Source organism: Porites lutea, chromosome 13, assembly GCF_958299795.1.
Source record: "Porites lutea chromosome 13, jaPorLute2.1, whole genome shotgun sequence".
Lineage (NCBI taxonomy): Eukaryota > Metazoa > Cnidaria > Anthozoa > Scleractinia > Poritidae > Porites > Porites lutea.
In genome coordinates this window covers 17,585,137-17,610,018 of record NC_133213.1, presented here as the reverse complement: position 1 = coordinate 17,610,018, position 24,882 = coordinate 17,585,137, and the positions used below count along the sequence as shown (strand labels likewise).

General features: G+C 41.0%; 1 protein-coding gene and 1 pseudogene across 1 annotated transcript; both read right to left on the bottom strand.

Moving 5' to 3' along the window:
* LOC140923186 (uncharacterized) overlaps window positions 1-2,224 on the bottom strand; it is a 71,104-nt pseudogene extending 68,880 nt beyond the window's left edge.
* A 12,242-nt stretch (window positions 2,225-14,466) lies between these two features.
* On the bottom strand, window positions 14,467-19,800 carry LOC140922483 (uncharacterized). The gene is made up of 2 exons (XM_073372463.1): window positions 15,623-19,800; window positions 14,467-14,649 (listed from the first exon to the last, which is right to left on the bottom strand). Exon 1 carries the CDS (start codon window positions 19,798-19,800, stop codon window positions 15,631-15,633), a length of 4,170 nt encoding a protein of 1,389 aa, XP_073228564.1. The 3' UTR covers window positions 14,467-14,649; window positions 15,623-15,630.
* Window positions 19,801-24,882: the final 5,082 nt, after the last annotated feature.

Sequence of the window (24,882 nt, the reverse complement as noted above, 5' to 3'; positions counted from 1 at the left end):
ATTTTATGCTCGGGCAACCAGGAGAGTAACGATAGAAAGCCGCTTGTAATGAATTCAACTCCAAATTTGAAAAAGAAAAGGTTATTAGTGAAGCAATTTTCGAATTAGTGATACAATTTACATTTAATCTGCCTTTTAAACTAAATTTTGGATAAAAAAGAAATAACTAAATTACTTAATTAATTATTAACAGCCAATTAATAACTGACAACTGAAAAATAGCCTTAAATTTAACTGACAACTGACAAATGGCCAAAATTTTAACTGACAACTGACATTTGTACCCCCCCATCCAGACCCTCTATAATGGGGTAGGGGCTCTGAGAGGCCAGCGGCACAAACCCTGCAAAAATTAACCCAAGTACTCCCCCGGGAAAGAGCTACCCTCCAAAAGGAGGCCATCGAGGAAAATATGAAAACTAATTATAAAGCATATGAGGGGTGATATTAAATCTAATATACAGTTACTTAATATTTGTCTCACAAAAGATCATCTTATAGCAGACGCTGTAGACTGATGGATTCTTCCACTGAGGAAGTTGGTCTGATACTTCCTGTTTTTCTCCGAATACTGCCGGATATGCTTTGTGATGAGTGACCTCCTAATCTTCTAACGAGGCTCAAATACGCTCTGTGTGTGATTTGAAGTAAAAACAAAAACTGGAATTTCAATTGTCGCAGTTGTGCTGTGATACGCCCTACCCTACCCCTGGAACTTGCTTGACAACCAGACTGGTGACAAATTTCAGTCGTAATGTCCTCACGAAATACAGTTTTCCTTCAAAATCCTTCCAATTCTCTATGTCCACTTTAATTTTATCAAGGTATTATGATTTCCGTATTACATGAGATTGAGGCGGTTTGTTTCAATCGTCTACTAATCCCCTAGTATCAAATTCCCCACCCATCCCTCCCCCCTTCGAATCCCTAATCCCTGTTGACACCTGCTACGCAGTAAGACAAATTTTTACTTTCCGTGCTCATCAGTAAGTAGCCAGCTCCGGGTTTTTCTACTCCCGGGGTGGGAACTCATTAATGCTTCTGTTTGATCAAAAGTTTGACGCGAACGGGAAGGGTTCTAGCGGTACGCTTTAAAGCTTTATGTTGCTTTTAGGTATTGTTTGGTAGCCAGTAGCACGCGCTGCCTCCACTGTAAGCAGTTCCTCAGAAAAACGTAACCCCAAATTACTGAAGGACTCCACTAATCAAATGTCGCCATCGCCCAAATGCACCGTATTTTTAACGATCAGCGTTAGGAGGAAGCAAAATTCTGGTTTTGCGCTGGCCGCAGTCAGCCTAAGAGTCAGGAAAATCACTATCCCATGTTTTCTTTCTTTTAAAGAATAATAAAATTCGTTTCCCCTCCAGTCTGGGATTTTTTTGCTCTTCCAGGGATTTGCTGCTCACTCGGTACATCTTTAATAATTGAATGTCATTTATAGAAGAAGCGTGATGGTTTCGAAATGCCCTCGGTGGGGTACTCCCTATAATGCCGTATACGGGGAAGTCGTCCTCTTCTATCTCGGACTATTTTCCTTCATCATATTCTTAAAATGAAGCCAACATTAGTCGGTTAGTGATGATTTTTTATGGCCGCTTAATAGAGGTGACAAAAATGGCAAAACTCTCATAGTAACAGCAAAAAGGTGGCCGCGATCGCTAAATAGAGGTGGCCGCCCAATAGAGGTTTAATTTCCCATTCTTTTCTACAATTATTTCGGGGCATTAATTACTGTCCGCTTAATGGAGGATGACCGCTAAGCTTAATAGGTGGCCACTTAATGGAGGTTCAACTGTATACGGAGTGGGATGATAACCATGTATGCATAATAAATTGGTGAAAGAGCTGAGAGGAAATCCTACATGATGGGTACTATCGCTGTAAAAGTCCTCCGCGATCTGAAAAATCATAGACAACACGGCCTTATTAAAAAGAGACATATTTTGACAGACGTTTAACCCCGGAAATTTAAGAAACAAATGCATTTCTAAGGTATTAAAAGGAATCTTGGAGTTCCAGGGTAACTTCAGCTAATGCAATGCCTACCTTAGTTAGAAATTCCCAAGTAGTCTTGATAGTTAGCTTGATTTGTCACGACGAAAGGGTCTACGAGGAAATGATATTTTGTAAGACAAGTATAAGAATAAAAGTCAACTGCATTTTCCTTCACAAAATAGCAGGACTTGTACAAAACTTACCTAAAGCAACAATCAACCCTTCTACCCCGAAAAAGTTGAACCTAAGGGATTTTTCTAGCTGTCAGTTTCATTTTGATCAAATTACTTCAACAAAAGTGACGTAAGTGCTTCCAGAAATAGCTCCCACCAAAATGCAGCCATCCACAAAAATTTTAAACTAATTATAAAGCATATGAAGGGGGACATTAAATCTAATATACAGTTACCAGGGGCACCCACGCGAATATAGTTCAAAACCATTTAAACACAGCATAGATATAGGCATATTTTTATCCCCTAAAAAAATTTTCACCTGTTCGGACTTCCTTGCTGAAAGTCTATTGATCCGAAAATTATAGGGATCAAAACTTACCTTTTCGAAATTTTCAGCCAGAAAAAAGGCTCCCGAAAACTCTAGGTAACCTTTTTAGGGTAAAAATCCGTTAAAAATGGGCAATTTTACCATTTTTTAGATGTTCGAAAATCCTAGGAGAGGCAGGCAAGCAAGAAATTTTACAATAAATGTTCATCTCAAATCGTCTTCCGAACAGATAATTTCCGAAAATTGACGTTGGGTGCCCTGAGTTATTTATTTTTCTCTGAGCGAAAAAACAAAAAGCTCACAAAAGATCTTAACAGATGCTGTAGACTGAGGGATTCTTCTACTGAGGAATTTGAAGTTGGTCTGATACTTCCTGATCTTCTTCGAACATTGCCGGATATCGATATGTTCGTCTGCTACACAAGCCGTTGTTAGTCTCGTCACGCAACGTTCCTCAAAAGTGTGACGGGGATGGGTTCCAGCGTAACGCTTTAAAATCTTTATGCGGCTTTAAAGTATTGTTTGGTAGCCAGTACCGCGCTCGCCTCACTGGGAGCAGTTTCTCAAATACATGTAACCCCAAATTACTAAATGATTCCATCAGTTGTAATCGAATGTCGCCATCGCCCAAATACATGGTTTTTTTCACTCGGTAGATCTTTCAAAAAATTGAATGTCATTTGCATTATAAACGTGAAGGTTTTCATTCAGATAATGAGAAGCCCCGGTGGGGTCACGCTCGCTATAGTGGCGTATACGGGAAGGACGTCCTCTTCTATCTCAAACTATTTTCCTTCATCATGCATTCTTAAAATATAGCCAACCTTAGTCTGTTATGGCCGCTCAATAGAGGTGAGAGAAATAGAAAAACCCTTGTTGGAACGGCAGCATATAAAGGTGGTCGCGATTGTTAATAGAGGTGGCCGCTCAATAGAGGTTTAATTTCCCATTCTTTTCTGCAATTATTTTCGGGCATTGATTACTGGCCGCTTAATGGAGGATGACCACTTAATAGGTGGCCACTTAATGAGGTTCAGCTGTGTACAGAGTGGGATGATAACCATGTATGCATAATAAATCAGTGAAAGGGCGGAGAGGAAATCCTACATGATGAGTAATATCTCGGAAAAAGTCCTCTGCGATCTGAAAGATCATAGACAACACGGACTAACATACTTTGACAAAAGTTTAACCCTGGAGATTAAGAACCAAATGCTTCAGTCTAAGGTAAAGGAACCTTGGAGTTCTAGTGTAACTTCAGCTCATGCAATGCCTACCTAAGTTATAAATTCCCAAGTAGTCTTGATCGGTTCGCTTGATTTGTCACGACGAAGGGGTCTACGAGGAAATGATATTTTGCAGGACAAAATTTAATTTAAAAGTCATTTTCATTTTCCTTCACAAAATAACAGGACTTGCACAAAACTTACCAAGCCACAATCAACCCTTCTACCAAACTCGAAAAAGTTGAACCTAAGGGATTTTTCCCTTTTGTAATTTAGCTTGCAGTTACACTTTGATCAAATTACGTCGACAAAAGGGACGTAAGTGCTTCCAGAAATAGCTCCAAAAATGCAGCCAACCAGGAAAAATTTGAAAACTAATGAAGCAGATGAGGAGTCACATTAAATCTAAATATACAAATAATATTTCTCGAAAGAAATAACAAAAGGCTCGCAAACTAGAGCTCTTACAACAGATTCTGTAGACTGATGGAATCTTCCAGCGAGGAAGTTGGTCTTAGACTTCTGTTTTTCTCCTTACACTGCCGGATATGCCTCTTGTGTGACCTTTAACAAGGCTTGCACTTTGTGTGTTATTTGAATTTATTGTTGCAGATGCACTATCATATACCCTACCCCTGAGACTTTCTTGACAACCGGACTGGCGACAAATTTCAGTGGTAGTATTACGAAAGATAGTTTTCCCTCAACTTCTCCCTATTTTCTACTGATTCGCTATATTTTTATCAAGGTACAACAGATTTCTGCTTTACATGAGATTGAGGCAGTTTACCAGTTTTATCCTCTACTAATCCCATGGAATCAAATTGCCTTCCCATCCCTTCCCCGCTGCTCCCAATCCCTTACCCCTTTTGTTAGCCTGTGAACAGGCTCTCTGTTTGGTACCTGCGAAAACATTCGTTTCTGTTCGCAGGCTATCTGTTTGGGGAAAGGGTGAAAAAATCGCGAGGAGAGGGAAAGGGTGAGAACCTAGCTATTTCAGGGAAAAAAAATATTTGTTTAAAACGTTTTTCAAATTTAATTGATGTTTTGGTGAATGCTTTCCGCCGTTTTACTACAACACTCTTATTTGTATTCATCCTCTATCTCGGACTGTTTTCCTTTATCGTATCCTTAAAATAAAGCCAATCGTAGCGCGTCAAGTGCTTGATGGCCGCTTAATAGAGGTGAGAACAATGGGACAACTCTTGTTAAAGAGGCAAAAAGGTGGCAGCGATTGCTTCTGATAGCGGTGGCCGCTCAATCGAGGTTTAATTTCCCATTATTTACTACCACAGTTCTTTGAGGGCATTGATTACTCATGATTACTGGCCGTTTATTAATGGGGGATGGCCGCTTAAAATGATTCAACTGTATAATAGAGGTGGCCACTCAATCGAGGTTTAATTCCCCATTCTTCACTACAATTATTTCGGGGCATTGATTACTGGCCGCTCAATGGAGGTTTAACTGTATACAGAGTGGGATGCTAATAATGCTTGCATAATAAATCAGTGAAAAGGCGGAGAGGAAATCCTACATGATCATGAAAAACCGAACCCTCTGCGATCTGAAGGATCATAGCCAACACGGTCTTATTAAAAGAGACTTACTTTGACAAAAGTTTCCTTTACATTAAAGAACCAAATGCATTTCTAGGGTAAAGAGACCTTGGAGTTCTAGTGTAACTTCAACTAATGCAATGCCTGTCTCGGTTATAAATTCCCTAGTAGTCTTGATCGGTTCGCTTCATTTGTCACGACGAAAAGGTCTACGAGGAAATGATATTTTGTAAGACAAGTTTAAGTATAAAAATCAATTGCCATTTTCCTTCGCAAAATAACCGGATTTTTACAAAACTTACCTAAAGCAACTATCAACCCTTCTACCAAGAAAAAGTTGCTTAGCGCAAAATGCCACGTTCGCCTCGCTTGGCTCATAAAGCGCCTGTTATGCAGGCTAGTGAAGGGGATGGGTTCTAGCGTTACGCTTTTTAAAGCTTTATACTGTTTTAAAGTATTGTTTGGTAGCCAGTAGTGCGCGCTTGCTCCACCATAAGCAGTTTCTCAGACTGATACATATAACCCCAAATTACTAAATGATTCCACTAGTTGTAATCAAATGTCGCCATCGCGGAAATACACCATTTTCTTTCACTCGGTACATCTTTAAAAAATTGAATGTGATTTGTATTATAAACGTGAAGGTTTTCATTCAGATAATGAAAAGCCCCATGGGGTCAGGCTCCCTATAGTGACGTATACGGGGAGAACGTCCTCTTCTATCTCGGACTATTTTCCTTTATCATATTTTTAAAATAAACCTAACCTTAGTTTGTTATGGCCGCTCAATAGAGGTAAGAAAAATAGGAATTCTCTTATTGGAACGGCACAAAGGTGGCCGCGATCGCTTAATAGAGGTAGCCGCTCGGGTGTTCTCTTTTCTACAATTATTTCGGGACTTTGATTACCCAACAACGGTTTCCTCCTAAATACATCCGAATCCTTTTTTAGGCTATCCAGAGTACTTTAAGATATCTAGAAATGCATTCTAAGGGGCACTATAAACTTTGTTCCTGTTCATGTCATCCTAGGGAAACTTTTGTCTTTACGAAATTACAAGGGCTTCAGTATTATTGTGCAAAAAAATTCTACTGCAATTTAACTTATTACGAAAGTGAGAATTTTTATGATTCCTCTCTCCATCACATTTTTGAATCCAAAAATTTTAGGTTTCCTTTTTGTACGAAAAATAGCCTAACCTGGGCAGTGAAATGTAAAGAATTAAACTTCAGAAAATCGTAGGGAAATAATTAGATAAGCTTCGAAAAGTGTACATGACTGGAAATCAGTCATCTAGAAATTTTTAACCGTCCTCAAGCAATAGAAAATTAAAGGCAGCATCTGCTTCTCCGAACAGATATTTTACAGAAAACATTCGTTGGGTGCCCCTGATTACTGGCCGCTTAATGGAGGATGGCTGCTTAATAGGTGGCCACTTAATGGAGGTTTAACTGTATACGTATACAGAGTGGGATGACAACCATGTATGCATAATAAATCAGTGAAAGGGCTAAGAGGAAATCCTACATGATGGGTACTATTGCGGAAAAATTCTTCTGCGATCTGAAAGATCATAGACAACACGGACAAACATACTTTGACGAAAGTTTAACCCTGGAGATTAAGAACCAAATGCATTTCTAAGGTAAAGGAACCTTGGAGTTTTAGTGTAGCTTCAGTTAATGCAATGCCTACCTTAGTTATTCTTGATCGGTTTCCTTGATTTGTCACGACGAAAGTGTCTGCAAGGAAATTGTACTTTATAAGACAAAATTAAGTTAAAAGTCAATTGCATTTTCCATCACAAAATTACAGAATTGCACAAAACTTACCAAGCTACAATCAACCCTTCTACCAAGCTCGACGGAAAAAGTTGAACCTAAGGGATTTTTCCCTTTTGTAATTTAGCTTTCAGTTTCACTTTGATCAAATTACGTCACCGAATTAACTTTGTAAGATTCCGACAAAGAGCTCTTAAAACAAATCAGGGGCACCCAACGGCTGTTTTCTGTAAAATATCTGTTCGGAGAAGCAAAAATTGCGTAGAATTTTCTATAACTTGAGGAAGACTAAGAATTTCTAGTTCCATTCATGTTTAGTTTGCACTGCTTATCTAATAAATTTCTTATCATTTTCTGAAGTTTAATTTTTTGCATTTCACTCCCCGGATTAAGCTTTTTTTTCACAGAAAATGGAAACCTAAAATTTTCGGATTCAAAAATGCGATTGAAAGAGGAATCAGAAAAATTCTCACCTTCGTAAAACTAATAAAATTGCCTCTAACATTTTCGGAAAAATATAATACTGAAGCCCTGGTAATTCCGAAAAGATTCAAGTTGCCCTAGGATGACCGAACAAATATCAACTAGCGCTGATAAGAATGTATGTCTAAAGATCTTAAAGTACTGCGGATAGCCTAAAAAGTGTTTTCAATGCATTTAGGAGAAAACCGTCGTTGGGTGCTCCTGACAAATTCTGTACATTTAGACTGATGAAATCTTAGTGAGAAAGTTGGTCTTAGACTTCCTGTTTTTCTCCTTACACTACCGGATATGCCTCTTGTGTGACCTTTAACAAGACTCCATTTTGTGTGTGATTTGAAGTAAAGTGGAATATTTATTGTCGCAGATGTGCTGTCATATACCCTACCCTGCCCTGAGACTTTCTTGACAACCGGACTGGTGACAAATTTCAGTGGTAATATTACTAAAGATAGTTTTCCCTGAACTTGATTTTCCTGACTGCTAACTAAGTGTGGTCGTTAGGAATCGATGGCGGATAATATATTGTTTTTGAATATTGAATATGTCCCTTGTAAGTTCGAAGTGTTTATTCGAAGTTTGGCTATTTAATAGGGATGTGACCGACGATAAAATAGCCATGATTGCTATGCGCTGGAGAATTTTCGGGGCATTGATTACTGATGATTACTGGCCGCTTAATGGAGGATAGTAGAGGTGGCCGCTCAATCTCCCATTCTTTACTACAATTATTTCGGGGCACTGATTTCTGGCCGCTTATAATTAATGGAGGAAAGCTGCTTAATAGGTGGCCACTTAATGAAGGTTTAAATTTAATGTATACAGAGTGGGATGATAACCATGTATGCATAATAAATCAGTGAAAGGGCGGAAAGGAAATCCTACATGATCATGAAAAAACCCTCTGCGATCTGAAAGTTCATAGACAACACGGACAAACATACTTTGACAAAAGTTTAACCCTGAAGATTAAGAACCAATTGCATTTCTAAGATAAAGGAACCTTGGAGTTCTAGTGTAGCCTCAACTCATGCAATGCCTACCTAAGTTATAAATTCCCAAGTAGTCTTGATCGGTTCGCTTGATTTGTCACGACGAAAGGGTCTGCAACGAAATTATACTTTTGTAAGACAAAATCAAGTTAAAAGTCAATTGCAGTTTCATTCAGAAAATAACAGGACTTGTACAAAACTTACCAAGCCACAATCAACCCTTCTACCAAGCTCGAAAAAGTTGAACCTAAGGGATTTTTCTCTTGTGTAATTTAGCTTCTAGTTTCACTTTGATCAAATGACGTCGACAAAAGTGAGTCAGACGTAAGTGCTCCCAGAAATAGCTCCAAAAATGCAGCCAACCAGGAATACGAGAACTCACATTAAATCTAATAGACAAATAATATTTCTTTAAAGAAATAACAAAAGGCTCTCAAGCTAGAGCTCTTATAACCAATTCTGTAGACTGACGGAATCTTTCAGTGAGGACGTTAATCTTAGACCTCCTGTTTTTCTCCTTACACTGCCGGATATGCCTCTTGTGTGACCTTTAACAAGACTCGCTTTTTGTGTATGATTTGAAGTAAAATGGAATTTTTATTGTCGCAGATGTGCTGTCATATACTCTACCCCTGAGACTTTCTTGACAACCAGACTTGTGACAAATTTCAGTGGTAGTATTACGAAAGATAGTTTTCCCTCAACTCCTCCCAATTTTCTACTGATCCGCTATAATTTTATTAAGGCACTAATAAATTTCCGCATTACATGAGATCGAGGCAGTTTACCAGTTTTAATCCTGTACTAATCCCATGGAATCAAATTACCCTCCCCTCCCTCCCCCCCTTGCTCCCAATCCCTTGCCCCTTTTTGTTAGCCTTTGAGCAGGCTCTCCGTTTGGGGAAAGGGTGAAAAAAACCTCGTGATTTTTTCAGATCACACTTTCCCCAAACAGAGAGCCTGTCACAGGCTACCCTTTAGTCGCCTGCTACGCAGGCTAGATAAATTCTCGCTTTCCGTGCTCATCAGTAAACAAGGGAGGATCCTCTCTTGTCACTGTAAGCAAACAGCTCGGCTCGGAGTTTTTCTCCCCCCCCCCGCGGGTGGGAACTTACTGATGGTTCTGTTTGATCAATATCGATATCTTAAACAACCGAAGAATATGTGTGACTGGGATGGGTTCTAGCGTTACTCTTTTAAGCTACTATAAAGTATTGTTTGGTAGCCAGTAACGCGCGCTGGCTCCACTGGGAGCAGTTCCTCAGATAAATGTAACCCCTAATTATTGAAGGATTCCACTAGTTCTAATCAAATGTCGCCATCGCCCAAATGCACCGTATTTTTAACATTCAGCGTAAGGAGGAAACAAAAAATCTGGTTTTGGTGCTGGCTGCAGTGCCAAGGGTCTGTGAAACATCTTACGAGCATCTCCTACAATGCTGGTAAAATCACGGTCCAATGTTTTCTTTCTGTTGAAGAATTTAAGCCCCAACCTCTCCCCCTCTAGGGATGTCTTTGTTTTCTTGGAGATTTGAAGTTTTCTGTGATCTGGCGGCAATTTAGTTCCCAGTCTCTTAACGGCCACCTCCCTACAACGGACTCAGAGAGGGGGTCCCCGCTTTAACCTCGTTCCCAGGGATTTTCCCTGAGAAAATGGGAGGGGTGGGGACTGCTTTACTTCAGTACCTTTACCTTTATTTGACTCTCTCTGTGTGTAGTCACTTCGATTGGGAGATTGCTGGGAAAAATGTATGTGTTCCTCACTCCCAGCAAGACTGATGGAAGAGTTCCAAGCCAGCAAGGTGTACCTACAACATGCAACCTGACTTACTGGGGAGTTTCCCAGCAGACGTATCTCCAGCCACTTCTGGCCGGTTTGGGTGAGGTCACAGGAGAAAATTCAGACCTTCAATGGGGGGTAGAGGGGAGGGGGCATAGAAACATGGGTGTGGCCAAAAAGCGAATTTATCCCTTCAGGGGGGTGGGGAAGTTTCTGGCAAAAAACTCATGCCAGATATTCTACACATCAAATCCCAACAGACACCCACAGTTATATTTTTCCAAGCAACACTTTTCATCTTTGGACATATCACTTCTTCCAAACTCCCATCCAGCAAAAATTGGCCTGAAGAACATATAATTTTTTAGAAACAGATTTATTGGGTGCCCCTGATGCATGTTATGGCTGTAAAAAATTCTGGAGCACGTGCTGGTTTTCTTATTTATTCATATTTTAAAGATAGTGTATTTACAGCAGTTATTTTTTCCCTTTTCTCGGTTATTTTTGTTCTTTTTAAGGGAATCATTTGTTATGTAATCCCTTACAGTATTATTCACTGTCTGAAAAGTTGGTGGCGGCTTTGATTGTAATAAAGGCGGAGTGCGGGGGTTAAAACAATCAGAGCTGATAACAATAACAGAACAATGCGGCAATATATTTTTCCATTCCCCTGCTCATGTTCCTCTGAACATGTTTAACCATCCCACTAAAACTACACAAGTCAAAATGTTTCGATTTAATGTACTTACCACATTTTCTTGGACTTCACTTTCTTCGTCAGCTGTTGTCATAGCGCAAACTAGATATTCGCATCACCGGCCGCGTCACTTTTAAACGAATTTGACATTACATCTCCAATATTATTTTTACCTGCGAACGTCCTTGTTTGAAACGTGACTCGTTAGACGGCGGACACAAAACTCCGTCGAAGTGGGAGGTACGAAAGAGTTTCCAAAACTACTCTGTCTTAACGTTAAGAATAGTATTCCTTTGAGTTACTCATCTCTCTCTGGTAAAACGACTGTTTCACCACTACACACGAATGGACCAATTTCCATATTTTAGAATTCAACCTCAAACAATTCGAGTCTCTTGAGAATAAGCATTTCTAAAGAATTTATTAAGTTAATTTCCTTTGAAAATGATGTACTATCCAGATTTTTTTATGTCCTCACCCCCTCCCCCAACCCCCGCCCTTTCAAGACTTCTACAACTCGAGCTTAAAAGGAACAAATTGATGGAAACGCCCCTGATTGTCTTAGAAAACCAAAACTGTATATCGGTTGAGGACACGACGAACTAGGTTGTGAAGGGAGGGGTGACTGAGAGGGCCACACAGTAAGAACTAAGTTGTGAAGGGAGGGGTGACTGAGAGGGCCACACAGTAAGAACTAAGTTGTGAAGGGAGGGATGACTGAGAGGGCCACACAGTAAGAACTAAGTTGTGAAGGGAGGGGTGACTGAGAGGGCTACACAGTAAGAACTAGGTTGTGAAGGGAGGGGTGACTGAGAGGGCCACACAGTAAGAACTAGGTTGTGAAGGGAGGGGTGACTGAGAGGGCCACACAGTAAGAACTAGGTTGTGAAGGGAGGGGTGACTGAGAGGGCCACACAGTAAGAACTAAGTTGTGAAGGGAGGGGTGACTGAGAGGGCCACACAGTAAGAACTAGGTTGTGAAGGGAGGGGTGACTGAGAGGGCCACACAGTAAGAACTAAGTTGTGAAGGGAGGGGTGACTGAGAGGGCCACACAGTAAGAACTAAGTTGTGAAGGGAGGGGTGACTGAGAGGGCCACACAGTAAGAACTAAGTTGTGAAGGGAGGGGTGACTGAGAGGGCCACACAGTAAGAACTAAGTTGTGAAGGGAGGGATGACTGAGAGGGCCACACAGTAAGAACTAAGTTGTGAAGGGAGGGGTGACTGAGAGGGCCACACAGTAAGAACTAGGTTGTGAAGGGAGGGGTGACTGAGAGGGCCACACAGTAAGAACTAAGTTGTGAAGGGAGGGGTGACTGAGAGGGCCACACAGTAAGAACTAGGTTGTGAAGGGAGGGGTGACTGAGAGGGCCACACAGTAAGAACTAAGTTGTGAAGGGAGGGGTGACTTAGAGGGCCACACAGTAAGAAATAAGTCGTGAAGGGAGGGGTGACTGACAGGGCCACACAGTAAAAAATTACCAGAGATTAAGACATTTTGGGGAGCTGACAGCTAAATAAGAAGCTAACTAGCCGAGCTAACTAAACTGGAGAAACTTAGAGTGCGTTTCTTTATCAAAATCTAAGATCAAATAAAAAATCTGGATCATTAGAATTTTTCGTTAGGAAAAGAAACGATGTGTCCAAATTTGAAAACAGGGCAGTTTCATGTAAACACCAGTGTGGACGACGGGGAAGACTCTACAATGCTCTCTGGGAAAGGCCTTTTCCTGGGTACACTCGCTGGCTGGGAAAAAACGCGGAATGTTGAATACCCTTGAGACAACAATTGTACACAGAGCTTGGCTCCAATGTAGAAGTTTAATCCAAGACGTAACCAGGATGTAACCGAAGAAATTCATACAAAGCGCTTGTATATAAGCCTAAGCTAATGATGCGATACAGATTACATCATAACTCAACGATTCAAAATAACCGAATACAAAATCATTTTTGAACGACTATTGGTGGAAATGGAAGCTTGTAGTGAAACATTAATTACTTCCAAAAGTTTCCACAAGTAGATAACCGTTCGTCACAGGTTGATTATAGCTCGGAGGCTACTACCATCTACTACAATCATGACTCGACAAATAAGTTTACACTCAATAAATATCAACAGGCCCGCTAGGTTGTTTACTGTTTAGAGAAGCTAGGACTAAAGAATAAAGAATTTCTACATTGGCTTTTAATATTTTTATGAGCGAAAACAAAATAACTTAATAACAATACATTCTCTTTTCACATTCCTCCACCTTAAGTTTCAGCTGTCCTCAGCAGAGTGGAGAGAGAAAAAAAATGAAGTTAGAAAGATAATTGTCTTAAAGAGAAAAAACAAAAGCGCAGCGAATAAAACTGGAACCTTGTATTTTACGTGTAGTTTTGAATTTTTTTATATATTTGTTTTTCTGGTTTTTGAAATTTTGTATTTGATTTTGTGCCTGAACCGCGGCATAAACCGAACTAGCCGGAATATAGGGGCCTCGGGGGTCCAATTAACAAAGCAATAAAATTAGCTAATAAAATAGAGTACGCTAACTGGAATTTGTAGCGTTTGAGCAAAGGACACTTCAGGAGGTCAATTCATGTGGCTTCTTCTTTTTTTTTTGCAAACTTGCGTAGAGCTATCCGTTCACGCGGTGTCACAACAGGGCTAAAGACGCCGTGAGATAGCACAGTTAAGACCAGATGTTGCTTTGAATGCGTATGACTAATTTAGTATAACCTTATCCTGTTGCTGGGGTTGTTTCAACTGCCCAACAAGGTCTCACAGGTTCTTACACTGTCCTAAGAAACCAAATCGTTTGTCTCCGAGTTCCTCGCTGCGTATCGATTGCCAACACGAAGATCTAAGTTGTGAAGGGGAGGGGTGACTGAGTCGGCCAAACAGTAAAAATTACCAGAGGTCAAGACCTTCTGGGGAGCTAAGCTCCACAGGTAAATAGCAAAGCTAACTAGTCGGGCCAAAAAACAGGAGAAACTTAATTAAGTAGTCGTATTTATACGCAGTTAAACAAATGAATAGTGCGGCAGGAAAAAGGGGTACAGTAAACGGCAGAGATACGACCAACTTGCAGATAAAAGGTGCCAACAATAGAAATAAGAAAACTTGATATTGAAACAAAACGCACGCGAACAAGCCTATGAAATAGCAGTCCTACGCATAACTAAAAGCGAGTAAATGTAAAACTACAAAATTAGTGATTTAACCCAGTAATTGAATAAGCAATTTGACTACAAAATTAGAATTGAGACCTTCGTAGACAGTAAGAGTAAAGTGATCAGCCAAAAGAATAAAATTTACAACTGTGTAACTATAATAAAAGCATCAAAAACTACATCATATTGTCAATAGACACGGCTAAAATGACTCTGTAAAATATGGTATAATAATGAAAATAAGAATTGACTACTGATTCCTGATGTCCTTCTCAGGTGACTACTGCATGAACAAGTTACTACCGAACAAGGTGTGCACACGAGTAGTCTTCTAAAACAATCTACGAAAAGTACACTTGATTTTCTCTTCGGGATAAGGAGTTCCTACGCGATGAACGCTCCACTTTGTATTTGTTACACAAAAAAAACTGAGTTCAGCTTCAGATAGGAACCGCTTCACTGCATTCGCTTCGTACCTATACAACAAAAACAACAAAAAGAAACGTTAACAAGCTAGTAAAAGGAAAGGATAGTAATTTACGCCGGTGAGGTACAATATTCTAAATCTGTTAGAGCAAAGGATAATATTTACATTTAAACTGGTAACGTCATTCTACAAAGAGCCTTATTGTAGATTATTGATACTTTCATACCGTAAATCCTCTATGAAGCCCCCCTATCTAATAAGCCCCTCCCCCTCAATTTCAGGGAAGAAAATTCTTTCCGTTTAAGCCCCCTCCCCCTATTCTTAAATAATAGACGTATGGTAGTTGTAATAATTAATCACGATTGTAACACCTCACGTGGACTGATCCCGTATGGTTTATTCACGTCCTGGAAGTTCAAATTTGTTTTTGATCTTCGGCTGCGCGACCTCCAACTTCATATGCTTCAGTTTTTCTACTTTAGCTTCGGTCTCTATTCGGAATAGAGAATCGATAGTCATACCACAATCTTCGCTTAACTAAATAACCCCCTCTCTAATAACCCCCCCTTAAACATGCTTGAAAGAAATAAGATCCGGGGGGGGTTAATAGAGGATTTACGGTAGGTTCCTACCTTTCAGTCGGTGAGTATGACCTCTGTTACATCTCATAATCGACCACTCATCAAAAATACCAACATCATTTTTCCACCCAAACCACTCCTAAGCGATCACCGTTCGTAAGTGACCGGCAAATATTGGCATTTTAGGTGGTCCCTCACGGCAGGGTCTACTGTAATGTTACAATGGAACGAACTCAAACAGGGCCACCGACACTTTGTGATGTACAGAAATGTTCTTGTGTTTGACTGCCTAAAATATCGTAAAGTCAGAGTCCTTTTTACTACTGACATGAACTGTGATTGGCAGCTTGATGTTAAGTGGCACCGGTTGAGTTCGTTGCCTTATAAAAATTTTGTTTAAGCACGTAATATGATCGCAGGTTTAAATACATCCCAAAATACCTTGCTATTTATTTGATGCCCTCAAACTCAAGCGTCACGTCGTCACCAATGAGAACAAACGGTGCCCAGTACCTCACTGCACTAAAGCGGTCAGATTCTCTCATGGATTTCATGGCTTTATTTAGAGCCTCACTGGCACTTCTTCCATTGACTAGTTGTCGGTAGAAAAATTCCATGAACTTCATCGTAGCCTCGTCGTCAATCGCCCACAGGGACACCAGAACAGAACGAGCACCAGCACCCAAAAATGCCCGTGCGATGCCGACCACACCCTCAGATTTGACTTCTCCCCAAGCACTATGGCAACAACTAAGTACAACAAGTCTTGCCCTAATCTGCGCATCTAACACATCTTTCATAGTTAAGAGATAGTCCTCCCTAGCTGGATTTACGGATAAACGCGTTGTGTTAGGGGCCAAGACAATTTCTCCTGTTTCCATTTTACCGTGAGCAGCAATGTGCACCAAAGCAACCGAGGAGATACGTCTTAAAACTTCATCTTTTGTTGCCTGCATTCCAACGAGAGGTACAGCTTGAAGTATTTCCCCAATCATCTGCACTTCCTTCTTGGCCCAAATTAACTGATCAAGCGGCTTTCCTTCATAAACCACCTCCTGTACCCACGGATCGCCGACAAGAAGAGCGCCAATCTTGCTATGCCAATTTGCTGGACAATTTTGGATTAATCGCAGACTAGAAAGTGAGGGAAGCAGACGAATTCTAAACGTTTCACAGAGGTACTTTGACTTTAAGTCCATGAAAGCAGCATAAGGCGCCAAACACAGAGGTCCTTCTGGAACAATCACAATTTCATCGCCCTGGAGTAAGTCTCTTATAGGGTCTATAACAACGTTGTAAAATGTTTGCAATGACTTTGTCTCAAAATTTGAAGGATGAGACTTTGGCTTACTTGATCTTTCTTCTGCTAACTTCTTATCGCTTGGGTTACTTAATGAGCGATCTTCACAATTAACATCAGCTCTTACACCTATTTCTTTATGTGTAGCCTCCAACAGAGACTGAAAATAGGTTGTGACGGACATATCAATCTCAGTTCTTCTAGTTTTGATTTCATTTCCTTTCTCGTTCACCCAGAGAAATATTCCTCCCTTGTTGATACCTATGAAAGCTGTGTTTGATGGTAAGTAACTAGCAAAGTCACTTGGTCTTGCAGAAAGTGTTCCTATTTCTGGGCGTAACCCTTCAAAGCCATATTTGAACTCCAGAAGATCATTTAAAGCTCGAGCACGTCCTTGATCAGCAGTTAAAAGTGCCTCAATGACTTTACCTTCCTCAAACTGCAGCTGCCACAGCCTCAAATTAATCTGATCATACGTACTTTTAAGGGTAATCTTCCATTCGTCTTTAGATATGAGATTTCTCCTAATATGGTCGAAGGCTATAACACTGTTCTTATAACACAGAACGGCTTTCTGGAAATCTCCAAGAGTGTCATAGGCCTTGCCAAGATTACAGTACGCTTTTCCTTCTCCTGCCCTGTCTCCCACTTCTTTCGAAATTTTGAGGCCTCGGTCATGGTACTCTATGGCTTTCTGGAAATCTCCAAGACTGTCATAGGCGTTGCCAAGATTACAGTACGCTTGTCCTTCTCCTGCCCTGTCTCCCACTTCTTTCGAAATTTTGAGGCTTCGGTCATGGTACTCTATGGCTTTCTGGAAATCTCCAAGACTGTCATAGGCGTTGCCAAGATTACCGTACGCTTTTCCTTCTCCTGCCCTGTCTCCCACTTCTTTCGAAATTTTGAGGTGTCGTTCATGGTACTCTATGGCTTTCTGGAAATCTCCAAGATTGTAATAGGCGTTGCCAAGATTACAGTACGCTCTTCCTTCTCCTCCCCTGTCTCCCACTTCTTTCGAAATCTTGAGGTCTTGTTCATGGTACTCCATGGCTTTCTGGAAATCTCCAAGACTGGAATAGTCGTTGCCAAGATTACCGAAAGCTATTCCTTCTCCTGCCCTGTCTCCAATTTCTTTCCAAATTTTGAGGCTTCGTTCATGGTACTCTATGGCTTTCTGAAAATATCCAAGACTGACATAGGCGTTGCCAAGATTACCGAAAGCTATTCCTTCTCCTGCCCTGTCTCCCATTTCTTTCGAAATTTTGAGGCTTCGTTCATGGTACTCTATGGCTTTCTGGAAATCTCCAAGACTGCAATAGGCTTTGCCAAGATTACAGTACGCATTTCCTTCTCCTGTCCTGTCTCCCACTTCTTTCGAAATTTTGAGGCTTCGTTCATGGTACTCCATGGCTTTCTGGAAATCTCCAAGACTGCAATAGTCGTTGCCAAGATTATCGAAAGCTATTCCTTCTCCTGCCCTGTATCCCATTTCTTTCGAAATTTTGAGGTCTCGTTCATGGTACTCTATGGCTTTCTGGAAATCTCCAAGCCTGTGATAGGCGTTGCCAAGATTACCGTTCGCTCTTCCTTCTCCTGCCCTGTCTCCCATTTCTTTCGCAATTTTGAGGTCTCGTTCATGGTACTCTATGGCTTTCTGGAAATCTCCACGACTGTAATAGGCATTGCCAAAATTACAGTACGCTTTTCCTTCTCCTACCCTGTCTCCCATTTCTTTCGAAATTTTGAGGTCTCGTTGATGGTACTCTACGGCTTTCTGGAAATCTCCAAGCCTGTGATAGGCGATGCCAAGATTACCGTACGCTTTTCCTTCTCCTGCCCTGTCTCCCACTTCTTTCGAAATTTTGAGGTGTCGTTCATGGTACCCTATGGCTTTCTGGAAATCTCCAAGACTGTAATAGGCATTACCAAGATTACAGTACGCTTTTCCTTCTCCTGCCCTGTCTCCCACCTCTTTTGAAATTTTAAGGCTTCGTTCATGGTACTCTATGGCTTTCTGAAAATCTCCAAGACTGCAATAGGCGTTGCCAAGATTACAGTACGCTTTTCCTTCTCCTGCCCTGTCTCCCACCTCTTTTGAAATTTTAAGGCTTCGTTCATGGTGCTCTATGGCTTTCTGGAAATCTCCAAGGCTGTAATAGGCGTTGCCAAGATTACTGTACCCTTTTCCTTCTCCTGCCCTGTCTCCCACTTCTTTCGAAATTTTGAGGTCTCGTTCATGGTACTCTATGGCTTTCTGGAAATCTCCACGACTGTAATAGGCATTGCCAAAATTACAGTACGCTTTTCCTTCTCCTGCCCTGTCTCCCATTTCTTTCGAAATTTTGAGGTCTCGTTGATGGTACTCTACGGCTTTCTGGAAATCTCCAAGCCTGTGATAGGCAATGCCAAGATTACTGTACGCTTTTCCTTCTCCCGCCCTGTCTCCCACTTCTTTCGAAATTTTGAGGTGTCGTTCATGGTACCCTATGGCTTTCTGGAAATCTCCAAGACTGTAATAGGCATTACCAAGATTACCGTACGCTTTTCCTTCTCCTACCCTGTCTCCCACCTCTTTTGAAATTTTGAGGCTTCGTTCATGGTACTCTATGGCTTTCTGAAAATCTCCAAGACTGCAATAGGCGTTGCCAAGATTACAGTACGCTTTTCCTTCTCCTGCCCTGTCTCCCACCTCTTGTGAAATTTTGAGGTCTCGTTCATGGTACTCTATGGCTTTCTGGAAATCTCCTAGGCTGTAATAGGCGTTGCCAAGATTACTGTACGCTTTTCCTTCTCCTGCCCTGTCTCCCACTTCTTTCGAAATTTTGAGGTGTCGTTCATGGTGCTCTATGGCTTTCTGGAAATCTCCAAGGCTGTCATAGGCGATGCCAAGATTACAGCACGCTCCTCCTTCTCCTGCCCTGTCTCCCACTTCTTTCGAAATTTTGAGGTGTTGTTCGTGGTACTCTATGGCTTTCTGGAAATCTCCAAGACTGTGATAGGCGATGCCAAGATAACAGTACGCTTGTCCTTCTCCTGCCCTGTTTCTCACTTCTTTCCAAAAATTGAGGTGTTGTTCGTGGTACTCTATGGCTTTCTGGAAATCTCCAAGACTGTGATAGGCGATGCCAAGATAACAGTACGCTTGTCCTTCTCCTGCCCTGTCTCCCACTTCTTTCGAAATTTTGAGGTGTCGTTCATGGAACTCTATGGCTTTCCGGAAATCTCCCATACTGTAATAGGCGATGCCTAGGGCGTGCTGGAAATCTTTTAAGTTGACAAAGGGGTCGCCAGTATTACCATTAATAGCTGTGTTTCCCATATTTTTTGGCTGGCTTTGCTATTTCAGGTCAGCCACATATTGTGGTTTCTTTTTTCTGCTGATACCATTTCTCTTTATGTACGATAACGAAGAGGGTCTGAAAAGTAAAATTAAAAGCTGGAGTTAAAGCTTATTTATTAGCTCCTTTACTATAGCTATTTGTTTTTGTCTATCACAGTCGCATTTGATTTGCCTCAAAAAGGGACCCTTCTATGTGTTTTTCATCGTTGTATAATATGACTTGATGGACTGGGGTCTTCTCTAAAAAAGGAAAATATTAACATTCGTTTGGTGATAATGATCGAAATTAAAAAAAAACAACAACAACAAAGAAACAGATTTACCATTGTGAAAGGTTCGAACCCAGGAGTCATTTCAAAAGGTTGAGTTTGATTGCCGGGTGAACGTAGTCCTGAATAGGACTGTTGTTGTTGACAGTGACTGACGTTTCGACAACCTGTGCGGCAGTTATCTTCAGAGTCAAAGTGAGTTGTATCACGTCAGTTGATGGTATTATACTCTGGTTATTGATCTGATTGGGCAATTATGTGGCGATGTTATTGGTCGTCTGTCAGGTAAGCCGTGATGTTATTGGCTATGAAGACTCGTAATCAGTGATTGGTGCGTTTCGATCCGTCTATTGTCACAGTTAAACAGTCGTCTATTGTTAGTCAAATTGTCAGTTCTCCAGTTGTTCTCTCGTAGTCAGTTTTGCTTGATCTCGTCAATAAGTCGTTTGTACGGCGCTGGTAACTGTTGGCTACGATTCAGTGGCGTTTGTTCTAAGTTAGTAAACCAGCTTTCTAAAGCAAGACGTTGATAGTAGTCTGCGACATGTATAACGTATTCTGCAGACTACTACCCGGAATCCGGACTCCTTTACATGAGGCGCATCATTTGCGAAATCAGAGGAATTCACGTTCAGAAATTTACCTACTTTTAGCTGTAATAGAGCTCTACGTTTCCTAGCTGTGTAAACGACTCATGACCACCCATAAATGGAAATTCCACTCTTACCTAAATGCCCATAACGTCATTGGAAAAAATAACAGACTCGATTAACAAGTGAGGATATTTCTGATCCGGATTGTTGTGATTTGGGGCTGTATTTTGATTGGCTACTCGAGGTTAGGTTACTCTGGTTACTCGCGTGGTATAGGTCCGATAGGTCACTGATAGGTGGCGAGGGTAACTGCCACTAAACTGCCAGCTGCTGTTAACAAGCTGATTACCCCGGTGAGCTTGATTTTGACATCCGAGTGACTTTTTTGTTGTCGACAATCAGCTCAGGGAATAAGCAGGACAGTGACCCGACCCGTGACTTCGTCTTGGTCAATATACAGAATATACAGCACAGCTGCCAGCTGAATACCTCACCCCCAATCCAGCCCCAGAAAGCCTGTATGTAACGCAGATAACCGGTCTGTATTACCCACTCATCACCCTGCACATTACGGTCACCGAACAACCAAAAATTAAAGTTGCCAGCAGTAGTTTGTCCTCGCTCCTCGCCCCATCCCCCTCCCCACACAACCCCCAGGTGGCGATGAGCGAGCAAAGAAAAAAACAGTAAAAAACGTCTGATTTCGCGGGCTAAAGTTCACTCAAACGCTGAAAGTTGCCTATTTTCTACACAGTTAACTGTAACTGCAAATGTCAGAAATGTGACTTTATTAAAATTCGGTAGATCAGATACATGCAATGCCGAGAATAGTGCCGCAATAGCGTTGCCTGGGTTATCCCACCGATCACTCCGTCCGTAGTCCTGCTGTGATATTGTCCTGAGTGTCCATCGACGGATACACAGGACTGACAGGCGCTATTCACGCGATGCGCGCGCTGATATAGCGTACGTGTAACCGGTAAGCCTGGTACCCTCAGAAAAGGGTCGTTGGGTTTTAAATCAGTTGTGTGAAATTTTCGCTAATGAGACTGTCAGCCGGGTTTAAAAACTTTGCTATTCTTAGTTTACGAAAGCTACGAAATTTCTAGGTGATCTAGAAGATTACTACAAAATCCGAAATTCTTAGGTGAACAAACCACACAAATCCCTAAACTCTGAGCCCATCGAACAGTCGCCACGAAACATTTTCGAAATTTTTAGCTGTTCTTGGGCTCTCGAAAATTTTAGCCATTCTAGAGGGCTCCGAACAGATATTTCCCAGAAAACGGTCGTGGGGTGCCCCTGCTATATGCCATCAAGTTCACCCCAATAGCAGTAACTGTTGTCAAATTCCTTCCTTTCCGCGTACATCAGCAGAGTCAAATACCCTGGGTTCCCAAGGTTGGGGGTGGGGGAGCAAGTTAATACTTCTGTTTGGCCACAATCGACATTAAAGTCTTAAAGAACTGAAGGAAATAAAATTTTATAACGGCGCGGAAAGGTTTTAACTTTCTTACGTGGCGTAACATGCTTTAAAGAAGTAATTTTTAGTTGATCCAGCGGGTCCCCACTGTAAACATTTCCTGTAATCAAACGACGTCGTCGTCCAAATGGATCATATTTTTTTTCTCGTTCAGTGTTAAGAGGGAGCAAGAATCTGGTGTAGGGGTGGGTACAGTGCTTAAGAGCAAGGAAAGGAAGACTTTAAGGCCACCTCTTTCTCTCTTATGTACTTTTGTTTGCCTAGGGATCTCAAGTCATCTTTTGTTTGGCAATAGCATCCATGTCCCTACAACGGATACTTAGAGAGGGGCTTAGACTGTGTATCAAGCTTTTGCTCAAGGGATCGGTTTAAAAGAACGAAGAATATTAAACCATCTTCCTAAAAGGTGGTACTACAAGTTTTGGATAGACTGTCGCTTATGTGAGATGATCACACATGGAAGTTTGACTGTTATAATTTCCTCCAGCAAAGGCTTCGCAGCAAAGAACCAAACAGTACAAGCCACTCCGTTCGTTTGCTAAGGCAAGATATTTAAATGTTTTGGTCACCAATTTCGAACGGAAGTTGAAGTATAAAGATTCTCAAATACTTTGCAGGTTTTTAATTTTCCGGTTTAAGCAGCGACAGCGATAAAGACAGAAGCTACAAATTTCATTGTAGAACCTAGATTTTAAGAACCTCATTCTTTGACAACGCTGGATTTCCATTGACCGTATGTGCAGTTCCTTGTTTGTTGTTACGTAAGGATTAAAACTACCATTCAAAGCATACGGAATTCTTCTAAACAAATCGTTTGTAATAAGAAATATTAAATAACCGACGACGAAACTTTAAGAGCATAAATAAGGAAAAGGGATGATCGATGGGGACTGTTTAGCGGTTAACCGACTCAAAAGATCACACACGGATGACTAACACGCGTAGAATTAACGAATTACAGCAATCATAGAGGTATGAGATTCTTAAGTATCTAATACAAACTAAATGTGCAAATGGCAAAGTGTCCCACCAATTTTGATTGAGACCGTAGCAGACTTCCGGTGAAAAAGTTAAGATTTCGTCTGTTACACAAAAGGAGAAAAGTAAGGGTATTTGTACGGCAGGGTATCCGGAAAAATGTAATTTCTTACTATCCCTCCGCATTCACAATTAATCTACAACCACCACGCCGAAGTGTATGCTCCCATAGCGTTTTGGTTTTTTTTTGGTTAGAGTACGATAGCTGATGAAAATTGTGTCTTGCCATCTCGAAATATAAACGATCCTCCCGATTTCGACTGATCTAAAGCTCGTCAGAAAAGATCCCAGCGATTAAAGCCAAAAGCACTTCTTAATCAATCGAGGTGTAACTGAAGCTAACGTATTAAATGCATACCTCAGCTGTAAATTCCCGAATCTTGATAGTTCGCAAGACTACAGCAGTGGGTCCTTGATTCGTGACGACAAAAGGGTCTACGAGGAAATGATACTTTGTGAGACAAGTTTATGTAAAAAATTCAATTGAATTTTCCTTCACAAGTGAAATAACTGACCTGCACAAAACTAACCTGAGCGTCAATCAAAACGTTAACCAAGTGAAAGATGATCTTGTATGAAGGATTTTTCCTTTCATTTAGTTTTCAGTTTCACATAGTTAATTAAAGTAGAATGGCTGGGAAACCTTTTGTTATAGGTTTTTGTTAGCTATTTTAAACCTGACCATGCACAACGTTCAAGAACATTCCTATCACGCTGAAGTCTTTGACCAATAGAAACATTGCATTAATTTATTCAGTCACAATCTGTGAACAAAAACCAAAGGATTGTACACGGTCAGGGAGCTTCCAACATAACCTACAGCACCATTGGTTTCAACTTTGATGTTTGCCGGGTTTCCCAACCAGTCTCCTCTACTAACTATGGTTTCACTTTGATCAAGCTACGTGTAACGTCAACAAAAGTGACGTAAGTGCTTCCAGAAATAGCTCCCAAAATGCAGGCAACCATGAAAATGTATACAGCATACGAGGCGTGAAATCTAATATACAGTTATTAACAGTATCTCTGAACAAAATAACAAAAAGCTGTAAAAAAAAAAAAAACATCTTAAAACAGGTACTGTAGACTGATGGAACCTTCCGCAGATGAAGTTGGTCTGATTCTTCCTGGTTTTCTCCGAAAACTGCTGAATACTGATATGCCTTGTGATTGACCCTCTGACGTGGCTCACACTGTATGAGTGTGTGTGGGGGTTTTTTGGAAGTAAAATGGACCTTTTTTTTTGCAGATGTGCTGCCATATACCCGACCCCTTCCACTTGCTTGGTAACAGCAAGGGGAATAGGAGAAACAGAAAAAAAACACAAGTTTCCCAATTTTCCATACCCGCCATAATTTGATCAAAGTATTACACTTTAACAACACCAAAAATAGTTTAACATGAAATTGAGACAATTTGTTTCAATCCTCGTCTAATTCTATATGCCATCAAGTTCACCCCAATAGCAGTAACTGTTGTCAAATTTCCTCCTTTCCGCGTACATCAGCAAGTCAAATACCCTGGGTTCCCAAGGTTGGGGGTGGGGGAGCAAGTTAATACTTCTGTTTGACCACAATCGACATTAAAGTCTTAAAGAACTGAAGGAAATAAAATTTTATAACGGCGCGGAAGGGTTTTAACTTTCTTACATGGCGTAACATGCTTTAAAGAAGTAATT